We start from the raw sequence: 22,211 nt of genomic DNA, 5'->3' as shown, positions 1-22,211 counted from the left end.
TAACTTACAATCAGCGTTATAAGAAATCATATTTCATAGATAAGAACTTCAAATCTGACTGGCCTCGCTTAATCGGCTCGATCTTAAGTCACGATTTTGAAATTCAAGGGCGACGATATATTCGATGAAATATAGCGTCCGGAACAAAGCTCTTGAGATCAATGATCTGAACACACCTAATATTTTAAACTGTAATTTTGCCCTTTTATTGAGCAGGCTTGCATAAATATATTTCAATTTCTACAAGTAAATATTAAATACTTTAAATAGTTACTTGTAAATCGTCAGACTCCTCTGTACTTGTAATATGATTGAATCGTATGCACGGAGCAAAAGAAAAGTTCTTGAGTAAAATAACGGACAGAATAAATTTGTTTTTCACGCGAAACCTCAGCCAAGGTCTGAATTCACGACTCACGACGTATGTCCTTACGTAATAGGAGTAGGAGATAGTACCTACTTTTGAAAACCACGTGTGTAGGGTAAAAATAGGCGTTTCTATGTTACGACTGCATTTGAATTGGTAACGTCCGCGTGTTTCCGTTCAACCTGAAGTAAACCTGCGTGACTTAAGAATTCCCGTCGTAGTACTTGCTCGATAATACATATTTTAATCTTATCACGTAACCTTCGTGATACGGAGTTTTAAACTATATAAAATATCTCAATAGCTAGACGCATCAGCGTCCTTGCGTCGCTATTGATAGCGTCCCGTTCTTATTTTGCACTGGAAACATCAGGTATGTGTTCTATACTTTATATGCAATTATGCTTATAACAATTGTGCGAATGTCTTGGCTAATCGTCAGCTTTGATACCGGAAATAGTAAAAAACATCCCTCGCACTCGATATCACGATTAAAAACAAACCTCATTGATGTTGGTGATAAACCGTTTCTACACAGGATTCAGTAAAATAAAAATTATTTGTAGGTACATCATCCAATACTTCAGAGATAGTAGCTTTTTGTAAAATATTTTCTACAATTTTGGAAATCACAAATCTTTGGAAAGTACAGACAACATGGAAATTATTTTTTAGTTGAAACTTTTGAACAACTAATTCCTTTCTAATGTCCCTCTATTATTTTAGCGCCTTATCATAATTTTTGTTACTCGAATCGAAAATTTCATTGTAGTATAAAGGTAGACAATGAGCATAAGATTTGTATTTAAGAAAAAGATTGTTCAACAGTTTATTGGTAATATGTACTGACAGCGCCCTATAACCCAGGTTTTGTTCAGTGTATGTATATAGACAGAATGGTTATAACAATAATTACTTCATACTAAGGTATAAGTATTATGCAAAAAGGTAATATTTTCATGGGAGTTCGGAGCAATTACCTATCCTCCTGTATTCAATATTACAATTTACTTAGTTAGATAAATAGATAAATATACCGTCACTGTCTTGTACCAATTATTACTTAATTGCTAAAATTGATTGGGAGGTGATGATCATTCACTGAAATTGTATACAAATACTCATCTAGCATGCAATCCCCGTGGCCCTTTTCCATTTACTTTATTCTTATTTAATTTTACTCGCAAATGCGATAACTTTAGGTTATAAATAACCATTTACTATGTTGAAAATTAATTAATTATAGATTATCTATTTCGAGTGCCGCAAAATCTGTTGAATAAAAGTCCAAAACAATTTCTTATGTTGTTTCACAAACAAACAAGAATAGGACTTTGAGTCACTTCCAATGCATTGTTTGCAACGAAAATCGTACTGCAAATGGAGCATTCATTTTGAATAAACATTTGATTGGATATTATACAAACACATTTTGCCGTTAATGAGACAATCTTACTACCCGATTAGTGTAAAAGCAATTTGGATTATTTTGCAAGGGCTTAGCCTCTAATAATTTTCTTTTAATCTCAAGTGTACAATATAGAAAAAAAAAATATTGTACACAATGTACATATATTTATAGGTATGTGTAGATGTGTTCGGGCAATGAAATGTATGGAATAAATGCGCGTACTGACTTCACTGACACAATAATCATGATTTATGAATATGGCAATTCAAGTGTTTCAATAGAAAATGCAAATGTCTTTTTCTTTTACTTTCCACTGTCTAAATCTGCTATTTTCATTCCAAAATAAACACATACAGAATAATTAGTTTAGTTCAACTTTAGCAGAGTTTCGCCGTGTATTCTTTGAATGCACAAACACCATTTGAAAGAAAGAATCCTGATTTCTCACATGTTTTCTTTTAGAATATCTTCGCCGCTAATTTCCTCATTCTCGGGATCCCAAAGAAATATAAAAATTCATGTGTTTTTCGAACGGGAATTAAGATGCATCTCAGCACATTATTCCGAAGTTCAGATTTTGGGGGAGAGGTTCAAAGATGAGCAGCAACAAATTAAAAGCGATGGTAGGTCAGATAAAAGAAATAAATGATGGATTTTTTCGAAACACTTTTAACTATATACGCATTGACTTGATTATCGACTCTAAGGTCTCTATTAGTCCAATCACACCCAGCATCCATGCCCGCTCTCCACTCTTCGGTGGCAATTTAATTATTAAATATACTTCTATAATTGTGTAAACATCATAGTTACTAAGCCACGAACGATTTGGCTTTTCGGGATGATAATAAAACATGCAAAACGTATGTTTGACATAATAATAAGTGGAAATACGTTACGTCAATGGCAACACAGTCTCATTAGATAGGGTAGATAATATATATAATATATATATATTTATAAGGGGCAAAGGTAATTGGCACCCTTTCTTGTCTTTCCTTTATCCATTTAGCGCTATTCACCTTTGCTTGTGAAATAATATTTATATTTTATAATTTATACTTTTCGTTTTTTATATTATTCAAATTATGATTGAATCACAACCGACAGAACACACAAGTCCTACACTGTCACACATGCTTACTTGTAAACGTACATACATAATGTACCAGAACTGTATTTATGTATTTATTATGCCAATGTTATATATTCTCTTCCGTCGACATTCATCTCTTTCTTAGTTGTTTTTCCATGTACAATCTTCTGAGCAAAGTTAATTAACGACCAACACCGAACTCCCTAGCGTCATCCTCAGTAATATCTCCGTATTCCCATATATTACGGTGACTCTTCTTTGCGTCCTGCTGAGCAGCTTGATAGTCCGCAATCTGAAAAATGCAACAACATTCTTAACAATAAGATCGTTCTATACTATACGTAATTCGTAAGCCCTCATTCAATCATTCTATAAAACTACAGGAATCAATTTTTCTTTGATCTTGATGTCTCAGAATCCGATCAAAGTTTTTGCACCAATTGGGACCAGTCAAAATGCTTTTGAATAGAGAAGTTTTCTTTTACCCCTTCCTAATCATCTGGATCAACAACAAATTCAATTTCTGGTTTCAGCCTTTTTACTAGTTTGTCATTTATCTTGAAAGGTATTGCTTTGTTTATCATAAAGCTCTCAAAGACAAGTTCAAAATAGTATTTCCTCAAGTAAAAACTTGTAAATTTAATACTCGTCTAATGTTCAAGATCAAATTAATTCTGTCTGGACGAAAGCTAGAATCATCAGATCATAAGGGGCTCTCACAGTACTTATTAATTTGATAAGAAAAGCGTCATAAGCATTTCACAGGTAAAATTTGCTGACAAAGGTGGCTAATTTTTATAGTAAAATTGATCAAAGAAGTGTAAAAGTGATTCAAACTATTTAGTTTATACGTACAAATTTAGCAAGCCTCTTTTCACGACGATTTTCGACCAGCAAAAAACCATCGAGGATAAGACCTCGCGCTACGTCTTCTTTAGTAGTAGCGTCAAATAAGGTGGCAGCAGCAAGATTGTTGATTTTGTATTCAATATTGAGTAGCAAAGGTTTCCCTACTGTATCTTGCTGTAGCATTTCGATCGCCAGTTTTTTGTAGTCGTTCTGTAAAACAAACAGGAAACAATCATCAACAAATACGTATATTTCAATTTCAATATACATAATCAATATATTTATATAGTCATTTATGCGTATTAAACGTTATTAAACGTATACTTTGATATGATAAGTCCCTGATTTCATTTTGAAGTCGTTCAAAAAACAGATTACTTACATCGTTGGGTAGAGTGACGTAGGCCAATACATATTCTGTAGCGTAAGGCTTATCAGTAGCAAAGGATCCTGGCATGGCAGCGACTCTGGTTACATTCAATGTCTCCCTGTTACCATAGTCGACGTAAAAAACACTGATGTTTGGCCCAGAAACTTTTTCAACTTTGACACGATACCATTGATCATCTTCTGTAAACTTGGCAACAGCGAGATCGCCTCGTTTAGGATTGTAAGCACCAGGAAGTGGGGGATTTGCCACCAATTCCTGACGCAGGCGAGATAGCAGGCCTTCTAAAACATCGCCTTGATCAACATTTTGGGCGAAAAAGTGAAGTTCTTCAGTCACTTCAGTCACAACAACTTTCTGGTAGTCTACTTTCCTTTCGCCAGTTTGTACCTCCTCTTCAGGCTTTTCTGTCTCCACCTCAGCCTCGACGTAGTCTTTCCATATCTGAAATGTGAAGTTTACTCAATTCAATTAGCATCAATGATGATTAATAGAAACACGAAGAGATTTTTTTGCCTGGATAAATATTAAGATTCAACAATTAGCTCACCTTAAGTTGTGCTTCCTTGGCACGTTCTTCGGCAGTGATCAATTCTCTGTAAAATTCTGTGTGCTCCGCTGTCGGATGTACAGACGCAAGACCTGCTTTGACAAGAGCCACGGACAAGTTGATTCCTTCTATCCATAGCCAACCAATGAAATTACCTCCCTTCGCATCCATCGATATTACTTGAATCTCAACTTCGCGTTGCAGGCATCGTTCCTTGGTGAAGTTCAGGGCTTCCTCGCCAAATGGCGCACCTTCGATGATGCTACCGCCTCCAGGAGCTGGGCGTGGTCCACGTGGTGCGTTTATACCCGCCAACAGGAAAGTTATCAGGCACGATTCCTTGCCTAAGTATAATCTCAGCCTGGATCCACTGGTTACAAACTCTACAATGGCTTCGTTACGCGAGCGTTGCAAGTGGGGCAGATAACGTTTGGCCTTGATTACATCTCCGGCAACATCCGTGATTCGATGCGCTAGAATTTTCTCTTTACCATGAACTCCGGCCAGCGATTTAATGGCTTTACTCTCTGCGGCTAGAAGGTCATTGTAATGGGATGATCGCTGATCGTCATCTTGTCTGTACCTCAAAACTGTTGCCAGTCCCTTCGATACCATCGCTTCAGCAACATTGCTATGAGTGACAAAAAATATGTACACCGTCAGCTATATGAACCTTGGATAAAATCAATTGCGAATAACAGGCATATTTTCAATCAAAGATTTCATGAAGAATCTGCATTGGCCTGACATATTTGACGTGCAGTTACAACTATTACTAAATTTTGTGTTACTCACATTTTGCCGATGGTGATAGTACAACAAATCTTTTCAGGGTAACTTTCCCTGGCAGGTTGTATGTAGTCTACAACGACTTTGACTTGCTTGCCGATAAGTTTCTTGCGGAGGAATTCACGGGCCTCAAACATCCACGGTATGTCGTAAAGCTGGCGGAAATCTTTCGGTCTAGAGGCGGCCTTTCCATCTTCGCCAACAGGTCCTCGCGGAGGACGAATACTACTCAAAAAGACCTTCTTGGTAGTTCCGCACGGTGTCTTAACGATCAATGCATCTCCGGCGGCAATTTCTACAACTGTAGCTGTATACTCTCGCTCTTTGCCAGATATCTGGGGACCAGATGGAACGTAGTCTTTCCAAATACGCAATCTATTTTCTTTTGCACTTTTTTCAGCCTGGTACAACTTGTCCGCGCCAGACTTCATAAATGCCATTGACCAATCGACGCAACGTGCAAATCCTTCGCGCAACAAAGCTTCGGCAATGTTTCCTGCATTTATATAATTTCGTCAGTTACATCAATTCGAACAGTATTTTGCCGATAGATCGATGAAAGAATCACATCGTTTTGTAGGGCACTCTTAGTTCTGATCATTCTATATAGTAAGCCAGGTGGAAAATGCCCATTTATATACCTCTACCAAAATCTGGCCTCACCTGAATATTGCTGAGGCAGATCATGGCGGAGGCTCGTTGTATTCTTCATTTATACGCAGAAGGAAATATTCATTTTTCCATAACGCGAATGTGACATTTAATGTTTGACTTAATACAGGACTTTTGTTGCGTTTATTCAATTTAAAAATTTATAATAGTTCAATGTTTAATTGAAATCCGATTTTCGAAAGAAAGACCTGTTAGTTGTGAAATTCCAATCACCTGTTACCATTTTGAGATAAAACCGTGTGTCTGTAGTGTTACTGAGAAATTTTAATAATCGGAATATTGAAAATAAGTTTTAAATTAAAAAGCAATTACCATATTTTCTTTAAAAAGATTTGTAATTAATCTAAAATGACTTTACCTTTTGGATGAAGAATACTGCCAACGAAATTGTTGTTATTAACCGATTCCAGTACAATTTCTATGTCCCTCTGCAATAGCCGAGATTCAACAAAGTAGCGAGCTTCTTCAGCAAAAGGTACAACGACGGAATGAACAGGTTTTCCTTCTTCAAGCTTGAATCCAGGGCATCTTATTCCAGAGATCATCAAAGTTATGTGGTAAAAGTCAGGTATCAAAAATGCACGCACGGTCGAACCGTCTCTCACATGTTCAATAACAGCCTTAACTGGTTTGCCGCCCAGTTTATCTACTAAACTACGAGGATTTTCGATGTTCCACTTGATGTCCCTAACGTGCTCAGACGAAGGGGTTCCGGCCCATTTTCCCTTTCCCGCTGCCTTCGCAGCATCTTCCAATTCATGTAAGCGAGCTAATTCAGGCGTTATGTTACGAACGCCTTCTCTTCTAACTGTAACCAAACCCTCAGATACCAGGGATTCAGTAATGTTCTCACCAGTGGTTGTGTCTAAGGACCAAAGATAAAATTTTTACATTATCATCAGATAATAATAGGAAATATTATATTTCAAGATATCGTTAATCATCGCGTTTCTTCAATTACAGGCATATAAAAACTTACAAAATTATCATTACAGTTAATCCGTGTTTATAAACTTGGTACGTAAGTGAAAAAGAAAATCGTAAACATAGTAAGACTGTGGTAGCATCTTCGATAATTCAAAAAAGAGAAACTTTTGTAGTTTAATAAAATCTGAGCTCTGTAATGTAAAAATTTGCGACAGAATTTGAAACTTGAACTTAATCCTTGCCGTTTTCAGAAACAGGCAAACAAAAGCGATACTTGATTCATTTACATCGATTCCACTCTTGAAACAGAGTCCGGCAATTCAGGTTTAAATGGTCATAAAAGTAACACAATAATCCGACGTTCGGTTAATGGGATTGTCTCACCTTTTCCCAGCCACACAACGCCATATTCCCTGGTAGCGTTTGGAGGTTTTTCAGATGTGAATATTACTTCTTGTCCAATTAGCTTTTTGCGCAGGAATTCTCTGGCCTCCCAAGCGTAAGGTTCGTCTTTAGTTTCCTCGGAACTGCAAAGTACATACAAAACAATCTTTAAATTCGATTTCAAAAATTCTTATCAAATTGCTGTATCTGCATATCTTTAAAAATTTTTCCGCTTCTTCCCAAATATCTTCATTTTAATATCCACTGAAAATTTGCCTGATTTTAATCACTAGTAAAACATTCTAACTTTGTTGTAAATATCGTTGTCTATCGTTGAGCGTCACCTAGGAATCCGAATTCTTGGATTACAAGAAATGAACTATCATACTGTAAGAATTTTCAGACTTTTGATAAATTTCCTTGCGCTTTGCAATGATCTCCGGATCGCCTGACTAAGAACCTTGAAATTCCTAGCTTCGTATACTAACTTGCTGTACGCTCGTCGAGCTAATTTCGGTGCAGTCACATTGGAAAGAATCAACTGCTTTTCAGGAGGTGGTCCACCTTTTGGTTGGCCTCGAATGATGATAGAATCACCCGAATTGACCTGAAATTGAATGAAAATTATCATCACATCAAATGGCCGGTAATAATTATTGTAGAATTTGATGTTTCTCAATTGTATCGATACTCTACAATCATTTTATACGTAAGTACTGGAGCGAAACGAACATCGAGACTCACAGCTGGTCAAAGTGATGCACGATCGATAAGCATTCTTTGAAAAAAGCAATGAATCGAAATAGCTTCTTAACATAAACTCGGATAGATTAAGGATGAAACAGTTTCCCCACAATGATGATAAGATTTCTAACCCTTTCCTCACAAGTTGAGAAAAAACAACTTTTTTTCCTAATCTTCAATTTTACAAATATTTTCAGTATAGTTTCTATCAACTGATATCGATGCGATTGGTGAAATTGATGAAAAGTAAGAAAGCAGAGTTACGATTTTAACCGGGTCTGATACCATATGCTTGGCTTGACCACCATGCTTCTGCCAGCAGGGCAGTGTTCGGAAATTGTTGATTATATGGAAAAAGGTGAATGGCTTAAACGAATGTTTATTACCGCATTGTGACTGGGAATTATTCACGACTGAGGCATTTACCAAGGTTGATTAATTACCTGTTTAACGATGCCATGCTTCGTTTGGACTTGCGGAGCGGTCGTACTCATCGTGGAGTTTGTTCAGGTAACCCTCACTCGGAAAGATAAGGAAGAAGGAAAAAAAAAAAAAAAATAAAGGAAAATAAAGGAGAAAAAAAAAAAAAAAAAAAAAAATAAATAAAAATAATTAATAATAACGCTACACGCACGCGAAAAAAAAGAGAGACGTGTTCGTTTGTTGTTTGAATAATTAACGACTTTTCAGAGTTTCACTACGCGATCCTCCCTTCAGAATAATAATTTCCCACTGCTTGGCAGGATATTCAAAGGGAATGCTGCATCTTTTAGAAGGGGGTCGGCGGCGGCTGTCTATTTGCGGTTGTTACCACGTATTTCGGACCTGGCAGTGCTAGGTTCGGCACCAGCGCAATCTCCACAACACACGGATGTCAACGGAACTTTTACTTTGTTGGTGGTGATGTGGCAACACGCGACACACGACGCGTCACACCTCTGACGAGCGATCCTCGAAGTTCTAATTTTCGTTACGACACGACTGGACACGACATCGCGAACCAGCTGCTGTTGCTTTCGCTGCCTGATGCACGTGCTACACCCTGAACTATGGAGTGTATAGAAGAAGGACTCTCTTTCTGATGGACGGCGTGGCCAATATGTCATCAAATTCTGTAGAGTGTTGGCTAATAAGAGTACATAGAATAACCGGCCTGACAGCGCTAAAAACTCCCTAGGACAGAGGCAAAGCGACCCACAAACTTGCCGGCACAAAAGAGATAAAAGATTGTTGACAGCACGGAGAGCTAATTTCGGAACGCACCCATAAATTGAACGCTGAAGTTAGGATGCGTTCCGAAATTATTTGGCAGCGATAAAAATTCCCTAGGACAGAAGTAGAGCTATTCACGAACTTGATGAAGCAAAAGAGATACGAGATGATAAAAAGTAATCAGATTCTGTGGAGTGCTGGCAAATAAGGATACATAGGATTACCGCGTGGCACTGATTGATGTAAATTTAGAATGCGTTCCGATGTTAGCTCCTCAACGACCTTTTATCACTTTTGCGCCCCAGAGTTCGCGATTAACTCTGACACTGTTCTAGGGAGTTTTTAGCACTGCCAGCTAATTTCGGAACGCATTTTATATGTTGAAGTTAGGGTGAGTTTTGAAATTACCGTTTGCAGCCAAAATCAGCTCACTTTTTATAACCCCAAGATGTCCCTCCTATACACTCTGCACACTGAACCTAGTATCTTACAATTGTATGTATACGTCAACCGGAGGTCAGCTTGTTTTTTCTACCTTTTTTCATATCACACTAATCACTATTTTCGAAATTATTTCTTGTTGCACTTGAATTGAATAGAGAAAACGTACAGTACTTATTATATTGGATAATACTTGAAGATATTTTTGATGAAACAGATCAAGTTGATCAGTTTAAATATTATTCAAATTTTAAGTTGAATGTTCATGGGCACGTTTTTTCCATTAGTATCATTTTCTATTTCAAATGGACTTAATTGTAAAGTCTGATAGTAAATATTTTATAACTGATTCCCTATTGAGTCACAATTCTCTACTTATTCTACTTAAATCTTTTTCGAATCTTTTAGTTGACATAACAGTGTGGTAATTAATTTGAAAAAAATTAAAGAATAAATTTTATATCATGATAATTATTGGTTTTTACGAATATTTCAATTTACCGTTCGGAACATCTGTACTGTATTGTTACACTATTTTACTTTCTCATTTTCTGTAAGAATTCTACAAACGTATACTCACAGAAATGAAAAGCTATACTCGGATAATGTTTTCATTGTCTGAATAAACGTTTTTTTATTTGTCGAGTATACATAGCTTTCCTCATTTTCAAAACGTATATTATTCGAACCTGACTCGGTGCGCACAAATTGCCGTTTCCCTAGCTCACCAATATTTCTATTGGTTAAAAAAACTAGGGAAATAACATTTACTTTTAACAAAACGGCAGCGCTGTCAACTGATTGAACATCATGCACACTGAGTGAGATTTCCTCTTTTCAACCAATAAGAAAAGTGGAAACCTAGGGATTATTGACTGGCATTCGGCGTAGCAAGTTATAAACGGCATCAGTCACTACATCAGTTAGATTACCGATTGTATGTATACTATGCGAAATACTAAAAAAAAAAAAAAAAAAAGAAGTTTATTTTTACAAATGTAGAGCTGGCACGAAATTCGAAAATTTACAGAATCTTTCTTTGAACATACCTGCGACTCTTCTCTATTGTTTCTATAAATATTTTGTAGAAATATTGTAAGTACAGTGTGCGCGAACTCGCAAAATTGTAAGCTTCATCGTAGGTATGAAGATGAAGTAAAAGCGTATGGATTTTACCAAAAATACATTCTTCTTAACTAATGTTGAATTCGACTAACGAAAAAAGTGCGAACTGACTTTGTGCGCAATTCCCTAGTTTTCAGCAATGGAAACGCTAGAAAACTAGAAAAATTGCACTTTTTCTATAAGTCGGAAGGAACATAAATACTTTACGTATTAAAAATGAAGTATGCATCTACATTGACTACAACCAGTTTTTCTGATCATGTGATAAATTTGATCAGAGTTCTTATTAATTGATTTAAGAATAGCAAAAGTAAATGATCATCAACCGCGGAGATAAGCGAGTCCGGAAATAGCAATCACATTTTATTTCTATATGTATTAATAAGCTACATACAGTAGTTAATGTCAATAGTTCAAATGATAGAATATATTTCTATATACATACCGAACGATGCCTCATCAATTAATTAGTAAATACAATTGCTTGATTTATTCGAATTCATTTAGGTGTCTGCACGCCAATGCCTGTTACAATGTTCGAGATAAACGGGTCGGAAAGTAATCCTATTTCAGCTTCGTTTCAAATTGATCAAAACTTCGCGTAACTATACGATAACGTAGTGATAAAACACAACAAACATGCGAATATTTCACCATTGCCATCTTACAAGTTAGAGTAATGTGAGAGCGTTTCACACCAGAGGTTTAAATATTCGATAAAACATTGCGATCTAGTTATACAATAATAAGGATAGAAGAAAGGTGATGCTTTTCAAATATTTCATCATTCGAGCAACGTAAATTGAGTCAAACAGCTTAATAATCTTGGGCCGATTCATAATTGTTGTATTGGGATTGATCAGGACGACCATTACTATCTCCGTCAGGGATCCGGTATTTTTCTTCATGCTCATCTTCGTATTTAACAGCCGCTTCATTGTACGCTGTCGTGTAATTATTACTATAGTCCGGATAATCTACAAAGAAGAATGAAAAATTAAAAAATATCTCCCTGATGGCAGAAGTCGAATCGATCTCGGACGGAATTTGGACTTTGGTAAAATCTTATAAGCTACGCCGCAATCGATTTGTTATCTTGGAATTGAAATATAATACTCTGTAATATGTTCAGAACATGCCGATGACTAAACATAACAATAGCAAATAACTGTGCTTACCATCGAGGGGTTCTTCTTTAATGCGAACTTCTTTAACGTCCTCGTCTTCACGATCACCGCGATCTTTGCGTTGCTCTTTACGTTCTCGATCACGATCTCGCCGATCACGTTTGCGCTCTCTGTCGCGCTCGCGATCCTTACTGCGGGACCTCCTGCGTTTGCGTTCACGATCACGATCTCGGTCGCGTTCTCGCCTCTCACGAGGTCGTTCTTCTCTTTCAATCTCTTCGATGTCAGGGTCCGGAACACGCTCTCGACTGCGTCTACGTTTGCGATCGCGAGATCTGCTACGCGATCTTCGTTTACGATCTCGTGATCTTCGACGCTCTCGGTCCAAACCACGATCGCGGTCCCTGAAAAAAAAATGTTCATAGGATTAGTATAAGAATCAAGACTCGTTGAATGAAAACTTTGCAAAATGATGCTTTTCTTGCTCATCGTCCAATTCGCCATTAATCTATTCACTTCTTTTCCTAGTAACGTGCATTTTTTTTCAAATAGTATACAAGAAAAACTAATCTATCGATTTATTGAGATGATAAAATGAGCCCAAAATAATACGCTATTATTTATTCAAAAATCTTTTAAAAAAGTTAACTTGAATATAGATGCTCGATCACTGTATTGCAAAGATAACTTTGTGGAAGTCACCTGTCTCTGTCAAGTCCACGCCCAGTGGCTTCTCGTTCTCTTTCAAGCCGATAACGTTCTCTTTCACGTTCGTTGTCTTCTCTTCCAGAGTGTTTGATATTGACATCAGGTCCGCCTCTCCTGGTGCCCCCAAGACCACCACCAAGTCTCCTAGGTAGCCACCCCTTAACTGTCCTTGCTCGTTCCACATCAACCAACACTCTTCGACCATCTATTTTCTTACCATCCGCATGTTTATACGCAGCTAAAATGATTAATAGATCGTTTTCAAAAGATCCAACAATTTCACACGTACCTGAGTGGGAGCAAATTTTCTTTACTTTAAAGTCTGTCGATAATTTTAACGAATCGCCTTACATAGCGCCTTACCCACGTAAAGAAATTTCATATGAATTTGCAAACAAATAGATCATTTCATACATGTTTGTTTTTTCCCTTTATAAGATATACGAAGTGCGAATAATGATTATAATGTTGGAAAAATTCATTCAGACGGTCTGCAATGTTGTTTTATTGTTTTTGTCGGAATTTAGGAAACCTTTTCATCATTTGAAAATGATTTCTAAATTTGTTGCGATGCCCCTACTCAGGTAGAAATAATTGTGCCTGTTTTTAAAGATACCTACGTAGAACGGGGAGCTGGAAATTTTATACATTTTCTCCAATAGATTTTTTTTTTTAAGAACCAACACGTCTTCGCATTCAAGTCATCTTACCCAATGACTACTATGATAATTATACTTTATTGTATTATTCATCAACAATAAAGGAAATGAGGCTCTTATTCGTTTAGATGGTTGACACGTTATTATATCGTCTGGAAGACTCGTGTAATATTTTGTAAAGTAGAATATAGTAAAAAAGTTTGAATATCAGTCAGAATATTCTATATTTGACACAGGACACGAACAGAAGTGCAGGGTGCGAAGGAAATCTGAGAAAATTTTCTGCAAGATTTCGTTACACTTTTGCAATTGTTGAAAAGGATTTTTAAATGTTAATACAGAATTGAAGACCGTTTTCCAATAAGGTTCTTTTTGCTTTAGTCTACTCGTGAAAAATTACACTGCCCTAGTGAAGATAAATATAATAAAGTCATCTATTAACGCGTAGATGCCACAAGACCTTAATTCTAGTAAGTTACTTCATTTTGTCAAAAAAGTATAGCAGATACAAAAAATACCTACCGCGGCTACTTACGTACGGAAGTTAACACAAACTCTAGGTACTTTTAATCGTGAATCGAACTTGTAAGTGACTCGCGGGGATAGAGTAGTAGGCCAGCGCGTACGCTATTCATTGGGAAGGTGCCCAGTCTTCGTATGTTCGTTCAATCTCCAGAGAAGATTATTTTGTTTTTTTACCTGGTGCGCTTTATATTATTTTTACTTACAACCAAACCGTGCGCATTTATTTTAATAATTTACACTTCTAACTTGTACTCGAGTTTAACATTACATTAAATTAATGAGTGATTTAAATCGTTCTATCCCATTTCTTTTCTATGTTCTCGTTACTTTCTTTTTCTTTCTTTCTTTCTTTCTAATTATTCTTCCTAAAAGGCATCTGCTCACAGAACCATTCTACTTACTCTCATACATACACTTGTTTTGTTAAGACACTCTGGGGGTAGGGGTGGGAAGTGAAGTTTTGTTTGAAAAAAAAGCAATGTACGGTCAATTAGTATTCCATACAGAAATTGGAACATATCACTGGATCGGTATCCGAATAATGACAATTACTACGTAGTTTTGCTGTCATGATTAGTTTGAAATATCTTGTGTTTTAACACAGCTGGTAGCGGCAGTCATAGAGTGCTTTTTGATTTTATTTTATAGTAACAATAATAGTCCAGCGTATTGTGATTAATTCAACTCGATCGATATTTTGGTGTCTACATTTAAAAGCTTGTCTTAGATTTTACAAAAGTATAAAGCACTTCTAAGATAGATTATAAAGACCTGAAAGTAATGTGCTAATTTACCGTAAGAGAAAACGTGACAATGTTAACTTGCTACCAGCCCTGTTAGCAGCTACGACACAAGTACTCAAGATATTCGATCATCGCGATTACTGTGGTGTTATTTATATCAACACGGCTTTATTAATGTGCCAGTTTAATGAGATTGGTAATATCTGCAGTGGAAGGACATTTTTTCACGTTCAAAATCATTCTATTTCCACAGGATTGAATTTTAGTTAGTCTTGAATTCGTTAAGGACACGGGCCATCCACTCGAGTATCATTAGTTGAAAAATTAGTACCCATTTTAAGGTAGAGAAAAATAAGCTTGTGTTCAGGCAAAACTTTGCCCTTAGAATTTGAGTGGACTTATGAGTGATCCATGTCCTTGAATTGATAATAATTTAAACAAGTGTTTGAAAATCTTTAAAAAGACATTGACTCGGTAGAAAAAGAAAAATGATTCTTTCGGTCTAGTGATAAAGCGATATTGGTGATATTATCGATAAATGTCCATTGACCACCTCCCTGAACCTCCTTCAGTTTATTTCTCAGTTTTAAGTGAGTTGAACAATTTCGATGTGGAACACCAATTCAGCGCACAGCATTTTTCTTTCAAATATATCTCTAGGTATATTACGAGGAGAGGGTGTTCCTAAATTTTACGAGGGCCAACTAATTTGACGAGTGTTTTTGGTGTTTTTGTTTTCTTTCAATTTTCCCATCTGGCTCATTCAGACATTAAAATGAAACTGAACCAGGTAAGGTAAACAGGGTAAGCATAGAATCTAACAAACGTTGTTGTATGTTGGATCTTACCACACATACAAACCTATCATATCAGGCAGGTTCAGGGATTTTGCATGGAATAGTGAACGGCACTAGTTGCCGGCAGCGGCCGCCACGCTGTACCAAGAACAAGATAAAAACTGTATTAATCAAGACAGCCAATATTGTTTTTTGTGATTCGTTTACCATATGTGTATTTTTAGTAGACAGTAGTAGTCCTGCACGGATGTATGGCGGGACCCCCTTTACCGTTCAGGTTTAGTATCAATGGAAATGCATAGTCTAACTATAGCCCAGCCCAACTATACTATCTGGATGTGATTCTAGGAAATATCGAGTTTCTTACTAGAGGGCAATAGAGACTTTTCAGAGGGCTTTGTTTTTTCACCCGGTTACTTACAGTGCATGTCCCTCTCGTGTTCGTATTCGATGAATGCATAACCCCTCGGCTTGCCATTGATTGTATTATGGATTACCACAATCTGTAATAAAACATTCATTAGTTATTAGAGAAAATTTCTTCGTGTTCGGTATTCAAAAGCTTGTTACAGAGGAATTAGAATTTTAAAACTGATTTCAAGTTTTTGTTACATATTAAGTGCTATTTCATATAGATTCAAAAGTTAGTACAAATAACTTTAGTACGTTTATAGTTTTGAGACAACTCTAAAAAGTATGAATTTAGATTAAGAAGTTCACTCATTTTGTGTATTTCTCTGAGGTTTATTCAAATATCAAAAAGATTGATCCAGTTTGGAAAAGTTTTTTTTGTCTTATCTCATTGTTAAACATTTCAACAATATATTCTCAAAATTTTAAGTCGATCTGAGCAAAACTCTTGAAGGGGGGGTAAGGGTTTCAGCGTAAAAAAAAAACACTTTTTTTGTGAATTTTTTTTGAAAGTATGGATTGAGCAAATTTATTGAAACCTTTTGTACATTGTTAAGCATACTTTAAACAATATTCTGTAATTTTTTCATTCAGAAATATTGCAAAACAAGCCGGTGACAGAACTTTTTTTCTCCACTTTTTTAGCTCAATAAACTTAAAACGCGTTTTTCTCAAAACTACTTTTTCAAAGTCCGTGTTCACTGCCATTTACAAACTACTTGACCGATTCATTTCAAACTTGGTACACATTTTCTACATATAAAATACCTTCCCCCAACGTTTAGTTAAAATTTTTTTTTAACATTAAGGGGATTTCCCACCCACAAAATGGCGGAATTTTTCGTGGAAAATAGCAGTTTACACTTTAGATGGCCACCAAAAATTTTTAAATGTAAAAAAAATAATCGTAGAACGTTGGGGGGAGGATTTGATAATACTTTGACTAAATTTTAATGATTTTGAATTCTGATAATTTTCGATCGAGATATAGTGAACACCGCAAATGGTTTTTTTTTTCCAAGACGTTCTGGGGCAAGCTCTGTCACCGGCTTGTTTTGCAATATTTCTGCATGAAAAAATTACAGAATATTGTTAAAAGTATGCTTAATAATGTACAAAAGGTTTCAATGAATTTGCTCAATCCATGATTTCAAAAAAAATTCACAAAAAAAGTGTTTTTTTTTTACGCTGAAACCCTTACCCCCCCCCCCTTAAGCAAGTATGGATTATGTAACTTACTTTCTTTACAGGACCGTAAACCTCAAACTCTCTTCTGAGCTTGGATTCCGAAGTATCGTAGTTCTGTAAAAAGTTAAATATGTGTATATTGTATCACTTAATTCAAACCGCAATTGCATTTGAAAATAGAGAACATGCGCATCAATCATGATTCACTCACTATGCGTGCTACGAAGAGTGTTCTGAAAGGGTCCGCAGTGACGTTGGGAATGCCTGCTGGATCCCAAACAGCAATTTCTTGTTCAAGTTTATAGGCAACTTGTTCAGCCCGTTCTCTTCTCCGGCGTTCCAATCGTTCTTCACGAGTCTCGACGCGAACTGGAGGTGGAGTATCTTTTGGATTCTGAAAAATAAGCATACTTTTTCAATTCTAAATGGTTCATCAGAAATTATATGGCTTGTATTAAATTCTTTCATTGAGAATAGAATAAACTAATCTTCTGCCGTACAGTCACCGAAATTTTTATGTTTTATCATATATACATGAGGTGCAAACTACTGCGCAAAGTTTTTATCGTCTTTGGAGGTTTGTAAAGTACGTATGAATGAGTTATTCGATGATCTGTTTGATTTGCATATGGGCAAAGTCGGAAGTGACTCGTTTAGGTTTATTCTGCGATGCGAATACATAGCTGAAAAAGATTACACACAGAGAGTGAATGCGATTATCTCTAATCCAGTCAACGATCAGGCTGAAGCTTTAGAATAACTCGTTACGTTACAACTTTGGAATTCCTTAAAATTTAGTAAGCTATGAGTAAAGCATGAACAAACTAAGATTTTGTAAATTCAACTTTTCCAGTAATTCTAAAGGCGCAAAAGAGTAACATTTGTTTCAACCTTTCGCTACGGTAACGTTACTAATTTAATCCTCATGGTTAACCGATGTATTCTATTTTGTACATCACTAAACTGTTTAAATTCATACAAATAGATGATAAGTCTCAATTGCAATTTTCATCTAGCTATCCAGAGTGACATTTCGTCGATAGTAATAAATGAGCACATATGCAAAATTGAAGAGACAAATGCGTGCTATGAAGCGGAGATGATCAATTCCAAGCACTCCTTGAAAAAGCTTTGCTATGCGCATTGAAAATCTGGGCAGGGAATTAACGACCGTGTAGATCTGCGAGGTGCGGTTCTGAAATCGCCAATCTTTAATGCTTTGTACATGGTATGTGTGATTGAAATTTTCATGAATATGAAAGGGGATTTGTAAGCCGGTGTACACTGACCTCGAAGTACTTGAGGAAAGCCCCGACGCCGATATATCCTCCATTCTTTTTCTCGTGGGGTAGCTTGTTGGCGGGTGGAAGATACGGTATCGGCTCTCGAGGAGCGAATAACGCGAGTAAATTCGGTGGTAAGAACTGAGTCATTTTGAAAGGTACACTAACCGTTAACGGTTCTGCATCTAAACGAGAAGCCTTTTTCCCTTTCCGACGGGAATAATAGACGACCGAAAACCAACTTTACTACCCGAGGCGAACCAAACACACACTTTACAAAATGGCGGCTCGGTTGTTTCTCGGTTGTTTCGATGGCACTACAAGCATGACGTCACGCCTGCCTTCTGGTGGAATTTGATTGAACTTACGGCGATCCGAAATTCGTTGCCAACTCTAGAAACGAAATTCCCTGCTTAGGATGTTGCAAAGAGTATGTTGTTGGGTCTAGAATTACTAGGGAATTTGTTAAGATTGTCACTGTATAACTTGGAAAGTCCGTTATTTGGCACCTTTTGAAAATGGAATAACTGAAAAACTCACACGATTGATCAATATTGAAAAATTAACCAATTGACAACTTCTTTCTCTATTCTTTCGTTTTTAAAACGTGGTGAAATAGTCAGAGATTTTCGTTTTTCGGCTAAATCGGGGACTAGAAAAGTTCAACTTGGCAATCCTGGGTTTTTGGGGTTGCTAAAAACGAATCCGATGTCGAAATTTCGAAATTCAAAATACCGAATCCAATATGGATGACTCGAAATACATAAAATTGATACGATTCGATTGAAATTTGTTATTCGGGGGGTTTTCGGGGTCGTCAAAAGCGAATCCAATGTCAAAATTTAAAAATTCGAAATGGCGGACCAAAATACAAAAATTGATCCTATTCGATCATATTAGATCCGCCGGTTTGAATTTTGAAAATATTTCAGATCTAATCTCATTTTTTAAATCAGTGACTTTGAGAGCCTTTACGTACCCAGTTTCAAGGAATTTGATTGTAAGGAAAACTGTGTGAGTCAAAAGGTTAATTTAGAAAAAACTAACATTCAGAGTTGCGAATTATGTTATAGTGTAAAATTTCCCGAGTTTTCCAAGTTTTCCAGATCCACAATTATTAATACATTCACCTGTTTGTGCAGAAGTTAGCACGTACTTTTTTAGCGTCGGAAAACTTTCCAACATGGAAGGTTTCCGTGATTCTATATAAAAAGAAACAAGGATTGAGGATGGAATATGGAACGAAATAAATTTGTCTAAATACTCAATTGAGCCAAGAGAAATTGTTGCAATTTATTGGCTCACAGGGGAAAAGCCGCTAAAGCATGAAAACCCCTTATTATTACAGTAGTAAAGTTGTGTCAAGAGTGTATGAGGTGTTAGTGTACGATCAATGGTTGTGTCTCGCAAGTGGAGAGCTGCCGTGAGATTCAGAGGCCGAAGGCGTGAATATACGGAGGTTCGATCGGCTGGCGAGAATCTGCTGTTTAAATTGGAGAGGAGAGGAAGAGAACAAGAGAGTTTCGAGCGCGACTGGAATGGCCGGAAACTCGAATCAGGCTGACTAACCGAGCGTCGATTCCCGTTCAGTTATTTATTATTCCAACGATCAGCGCCATCTTTGCGGTTAGCGACGAACCACCCAATAGCGTACCCTTGCGATCGCGCCTAAACTTACCGCGGCTTGTTGGTACCGCGGTACGAGCGGTAAGGATTTCGGGTATCAGATGGGGTAGAAAGTACGCACGGACATGGGAAAGGTAAGGATTGGTACGGTCTGAACATACTTGATGCAGGGATGTGAGACGTGATTTAACCGGCCGAAAAAAAATTTCAAAAACTTCTTATCTTATTTATTCGAAATACTTGAATCGATATTTAACATGTTTTTGAACTGTTTTTAGAATAATACTGTATCATTCCGAAAGTTTGAATCATTCTGATGATGTTTAAGGGTTTTCGTGAAGATATTCTCGAAAGTTTCTGAAAAGTATAAGTCTTATCTTTGATTTTCTGTTATCCTTTCAGAAATTCATTTTCGATTAGAAAACCGAAAAATTTCGAGTTATTGCATTTTTGAGCGGGTATTTTACGGCAAGTCGATTTAGAGGTGAAAACCAGACCATTGCCCAGAGAAAACTGATATTTTTCGAGAAATCTATTTCCAATAACAAGTCTAAAAAAATTTGTGTATTAGAATTTCGGCGTAATTTAACTGTGTCGCGGTGGTACCGCTTTATGAAAATCTAAAATGAAACTATAACATCAAGTGCGTCGACTCACAACATTTATATAGCGTTCTTCTGTAGCTTCATACTCTTTGTCCGTACGATATAAACACAGCCAGTGGCTTTTGCATGATGCACTTGATGCTCACCAACAAGTGCAATTTCCCCTATATTCTGGCCAATAGGAAAGGGTGTGTGCTATTAGGGAAATTGCACTCACAATCAGTGCGCATCAAGTACGGTAAGTGGAAAGTGCTGTACGTAGAAGTGTATAAGAAGAGTCTAACAGCGGTACAAATTTTTCATGAACCACGCTGAGCAATCATCTTAGCTCTCACTTTCCTCTGTTTTAATCTTTTTCCCAATATTAACGTTATGCTACTTGAACGAATGTTTTTACAAACCACAACGTTATTTGCGAGTGATATTTATTACTCGGGCTCAATTGCTATCAATAATAATGGAGTATTCAAGACTTATAGCCACTTTTAAAGCATGCCTTATTATGAATCCTTAATACCTACTAAATACTAGTGAGTATACCAGGAATACGAGCACTTCCAGCCTTCCTAATATGTAGTTGAAACATTGAGGACACCATGAATATGTTTTTGCAAAAAGTAATACAATATGTGTGGAACTTTGCCACGTTGAAATTGATCATTTTGAGAGGATTTATTATGACTTTGTGCTTTCAAAGAGAGCACAGAATCATGTACACTTCGTATATCTGTTCAATGTTTGAACAACAATATATTCATACATACAGCTGGCCATCTAGTTTGCGGCAGTCCAGCTTGGAAGGACGCTACCATAAATTGTCCGTCGCAATAAATCATCTGCAAGATAATGGCGTCTGGACTATTGGTCCTAGTCCGTTTCCTTGTATCTAGATACCTTCAGAATCGAGTAGCAGCTCGGTTTTCCGCTTATCGACTGAAAGTGTGACGTAACAACACGAGGCAAAGCAAGCATGCATTAATGCTTACCGGAAATTACGGCCCTCGCTCACCCCCGAACCTCACGGCGCCAGGAGGGGCCCAGATTCTCGCCTTATGCGTCCCTATAGAACGATTCTGATGCCTCCACGCGCCCATCGCCCTGCATCATTGCCTATTTCACCGCTCGGTTATCTCTCGACTCGCGTGATTTCCCAACCCCGCATCTAGGCTCAACATTCCATCACTCAAATCGAGTCACCCTACGAATTAAGCGAAAGCTATTTTTGTCCTACAGCAATTCGCTCGCCGGTATATCGCATACGTATTCCATTGGTCTGGGTCATTTTAGGGCAGCTGGGATGGCCAACTTGATCAAATCCGAGCTCTACCTAACCTCAAATCTTTGCCATAGAATTAAATGCAATATTTTTTGATCGACAAATTTTTTGCGTTGTCGCCATAGACTGGCCTAATAGCTACGATCGACCAGCTGGCCACCCTTAGTTCAAGGGATAGCGCCTTCAATTCACCGTTCGATGAAAGATGCTCAGAGCAAGATGGAAGACGCAATTTTTATGGTCGAAAATATGCTACTTAAAGATGTCTTTTTTAGCACTCTAACCTCAAAATCGCGAATTCGTCGCAA

General features: G+C 37.0%; 2 protein-coding genes across 2 annotated transcripts; both read right to left on the bottom strand.

Moving 5' to 3' along the window:
• Nucleotides 1-2,270: 2,270 nt before the first annotated feature.
• On the bottom strand, nucleotides 2,271-8,751 carry LOC124414129 (staphylococcal nuclease domain-containing protein 1). Its single transcript, XM_046895055.1, has 9 exons — nucleotides 8,621-8,751; nucleotides 7,922-8,040; nucleotides 7,434-7,576; nucleotides 6,481-6,987; nucleotides 5,457-5,946; nucleotides 4,662-5,292; nucleotides 4,106-4,555; nucleotides 3,730-3,933; nucleotides 2,271-3,166 (listed from the first exon to the last, which is right to left on the bottom strand). Exons 1-9 carry the CDS (start codon nucleotides 8,669-8,671, stop codon nucleotides 3,056-3,058), a joined length of 2,706 nt encoding a protein of 901 aa, XP_046751011.1. The 5' UTR covers nucleotides 8,672-8,751; the 3' UTR covers nucleotides 2,271-3,055.
• A 2,554-nt stretch (nucleotides 8,752-11,305) lies between these two features.
• LOC124414132 (U1 small nuclear ribonucleoprotein 70 kDa-like) lies at nucleotides 11,306-18,704 on the bottom strand. Its single transcript, XM_046895075.1, is given in 9 exon segments — nucleotides 11,306-11,932; nucleotides 12,134-12,486; nucleotides 12,785-13,028; nucleotides 15,579-15,605; nucleotides 15,608-15,652; nucleotides 15,936-16,017; nucleotides 17,165-17,227; nucleotides 17,325-17,507; nucleotides 18,403-18,704. Coding segments are annotated over 9 exon segments (1,302 nt in total). The 5' UTR covers nucleotides 18,547-18,704; the 3' UTR covers nucleotides 11,306-11,771.
• Between the last annotated feature and the right edge of the window lie 3,507 nt (nucleotides 18,705-22,211).

This window comes from Diprion similis, chromosome 13 (genome assembly GCF_021155765.1).
Source record: "Diprion similis isolate iyDipSimi1 chromosome 13, iyDipSimi1.1, whole genome shotgun sequence".
In the NCBI taxonomy this organism is placed as follows: domain Eukaryota; kingdom Metazoa; phylum Arthropoda; class Insecta; order Hymenoptera; family Diprionidae; genus Diprion; species Diprion similis.
This window is presented reverse-complemented; position numbering and strand designations above follow the sequence as displayed.

Excerpts from the sequence above, each read along its gene's own strand:
- LOC124414129 (XM_046895055.1), bottom strand. The coding sequence starts at position 8,671 with ATGAGTACGACCGCTCCGCAAGTCCAAACGAAGCATGGCATCGTTAAA. Across the intron at positions 7,577-7,921 it reads GCTCGACGAGCGTACAGCAA|TTCCGAGGAAACTAAAGACG; the intron begins GTTAGTATACGA and ends TGTACTTTGCAG. Across the intron at positions 5,947-6,480 it reads CAGTATTCTTCATCCAAAAG|GAAACATTGCCGAAGCTTTG; the intron begins GTAAAGTCATTT and ends ATATAAATGCAG.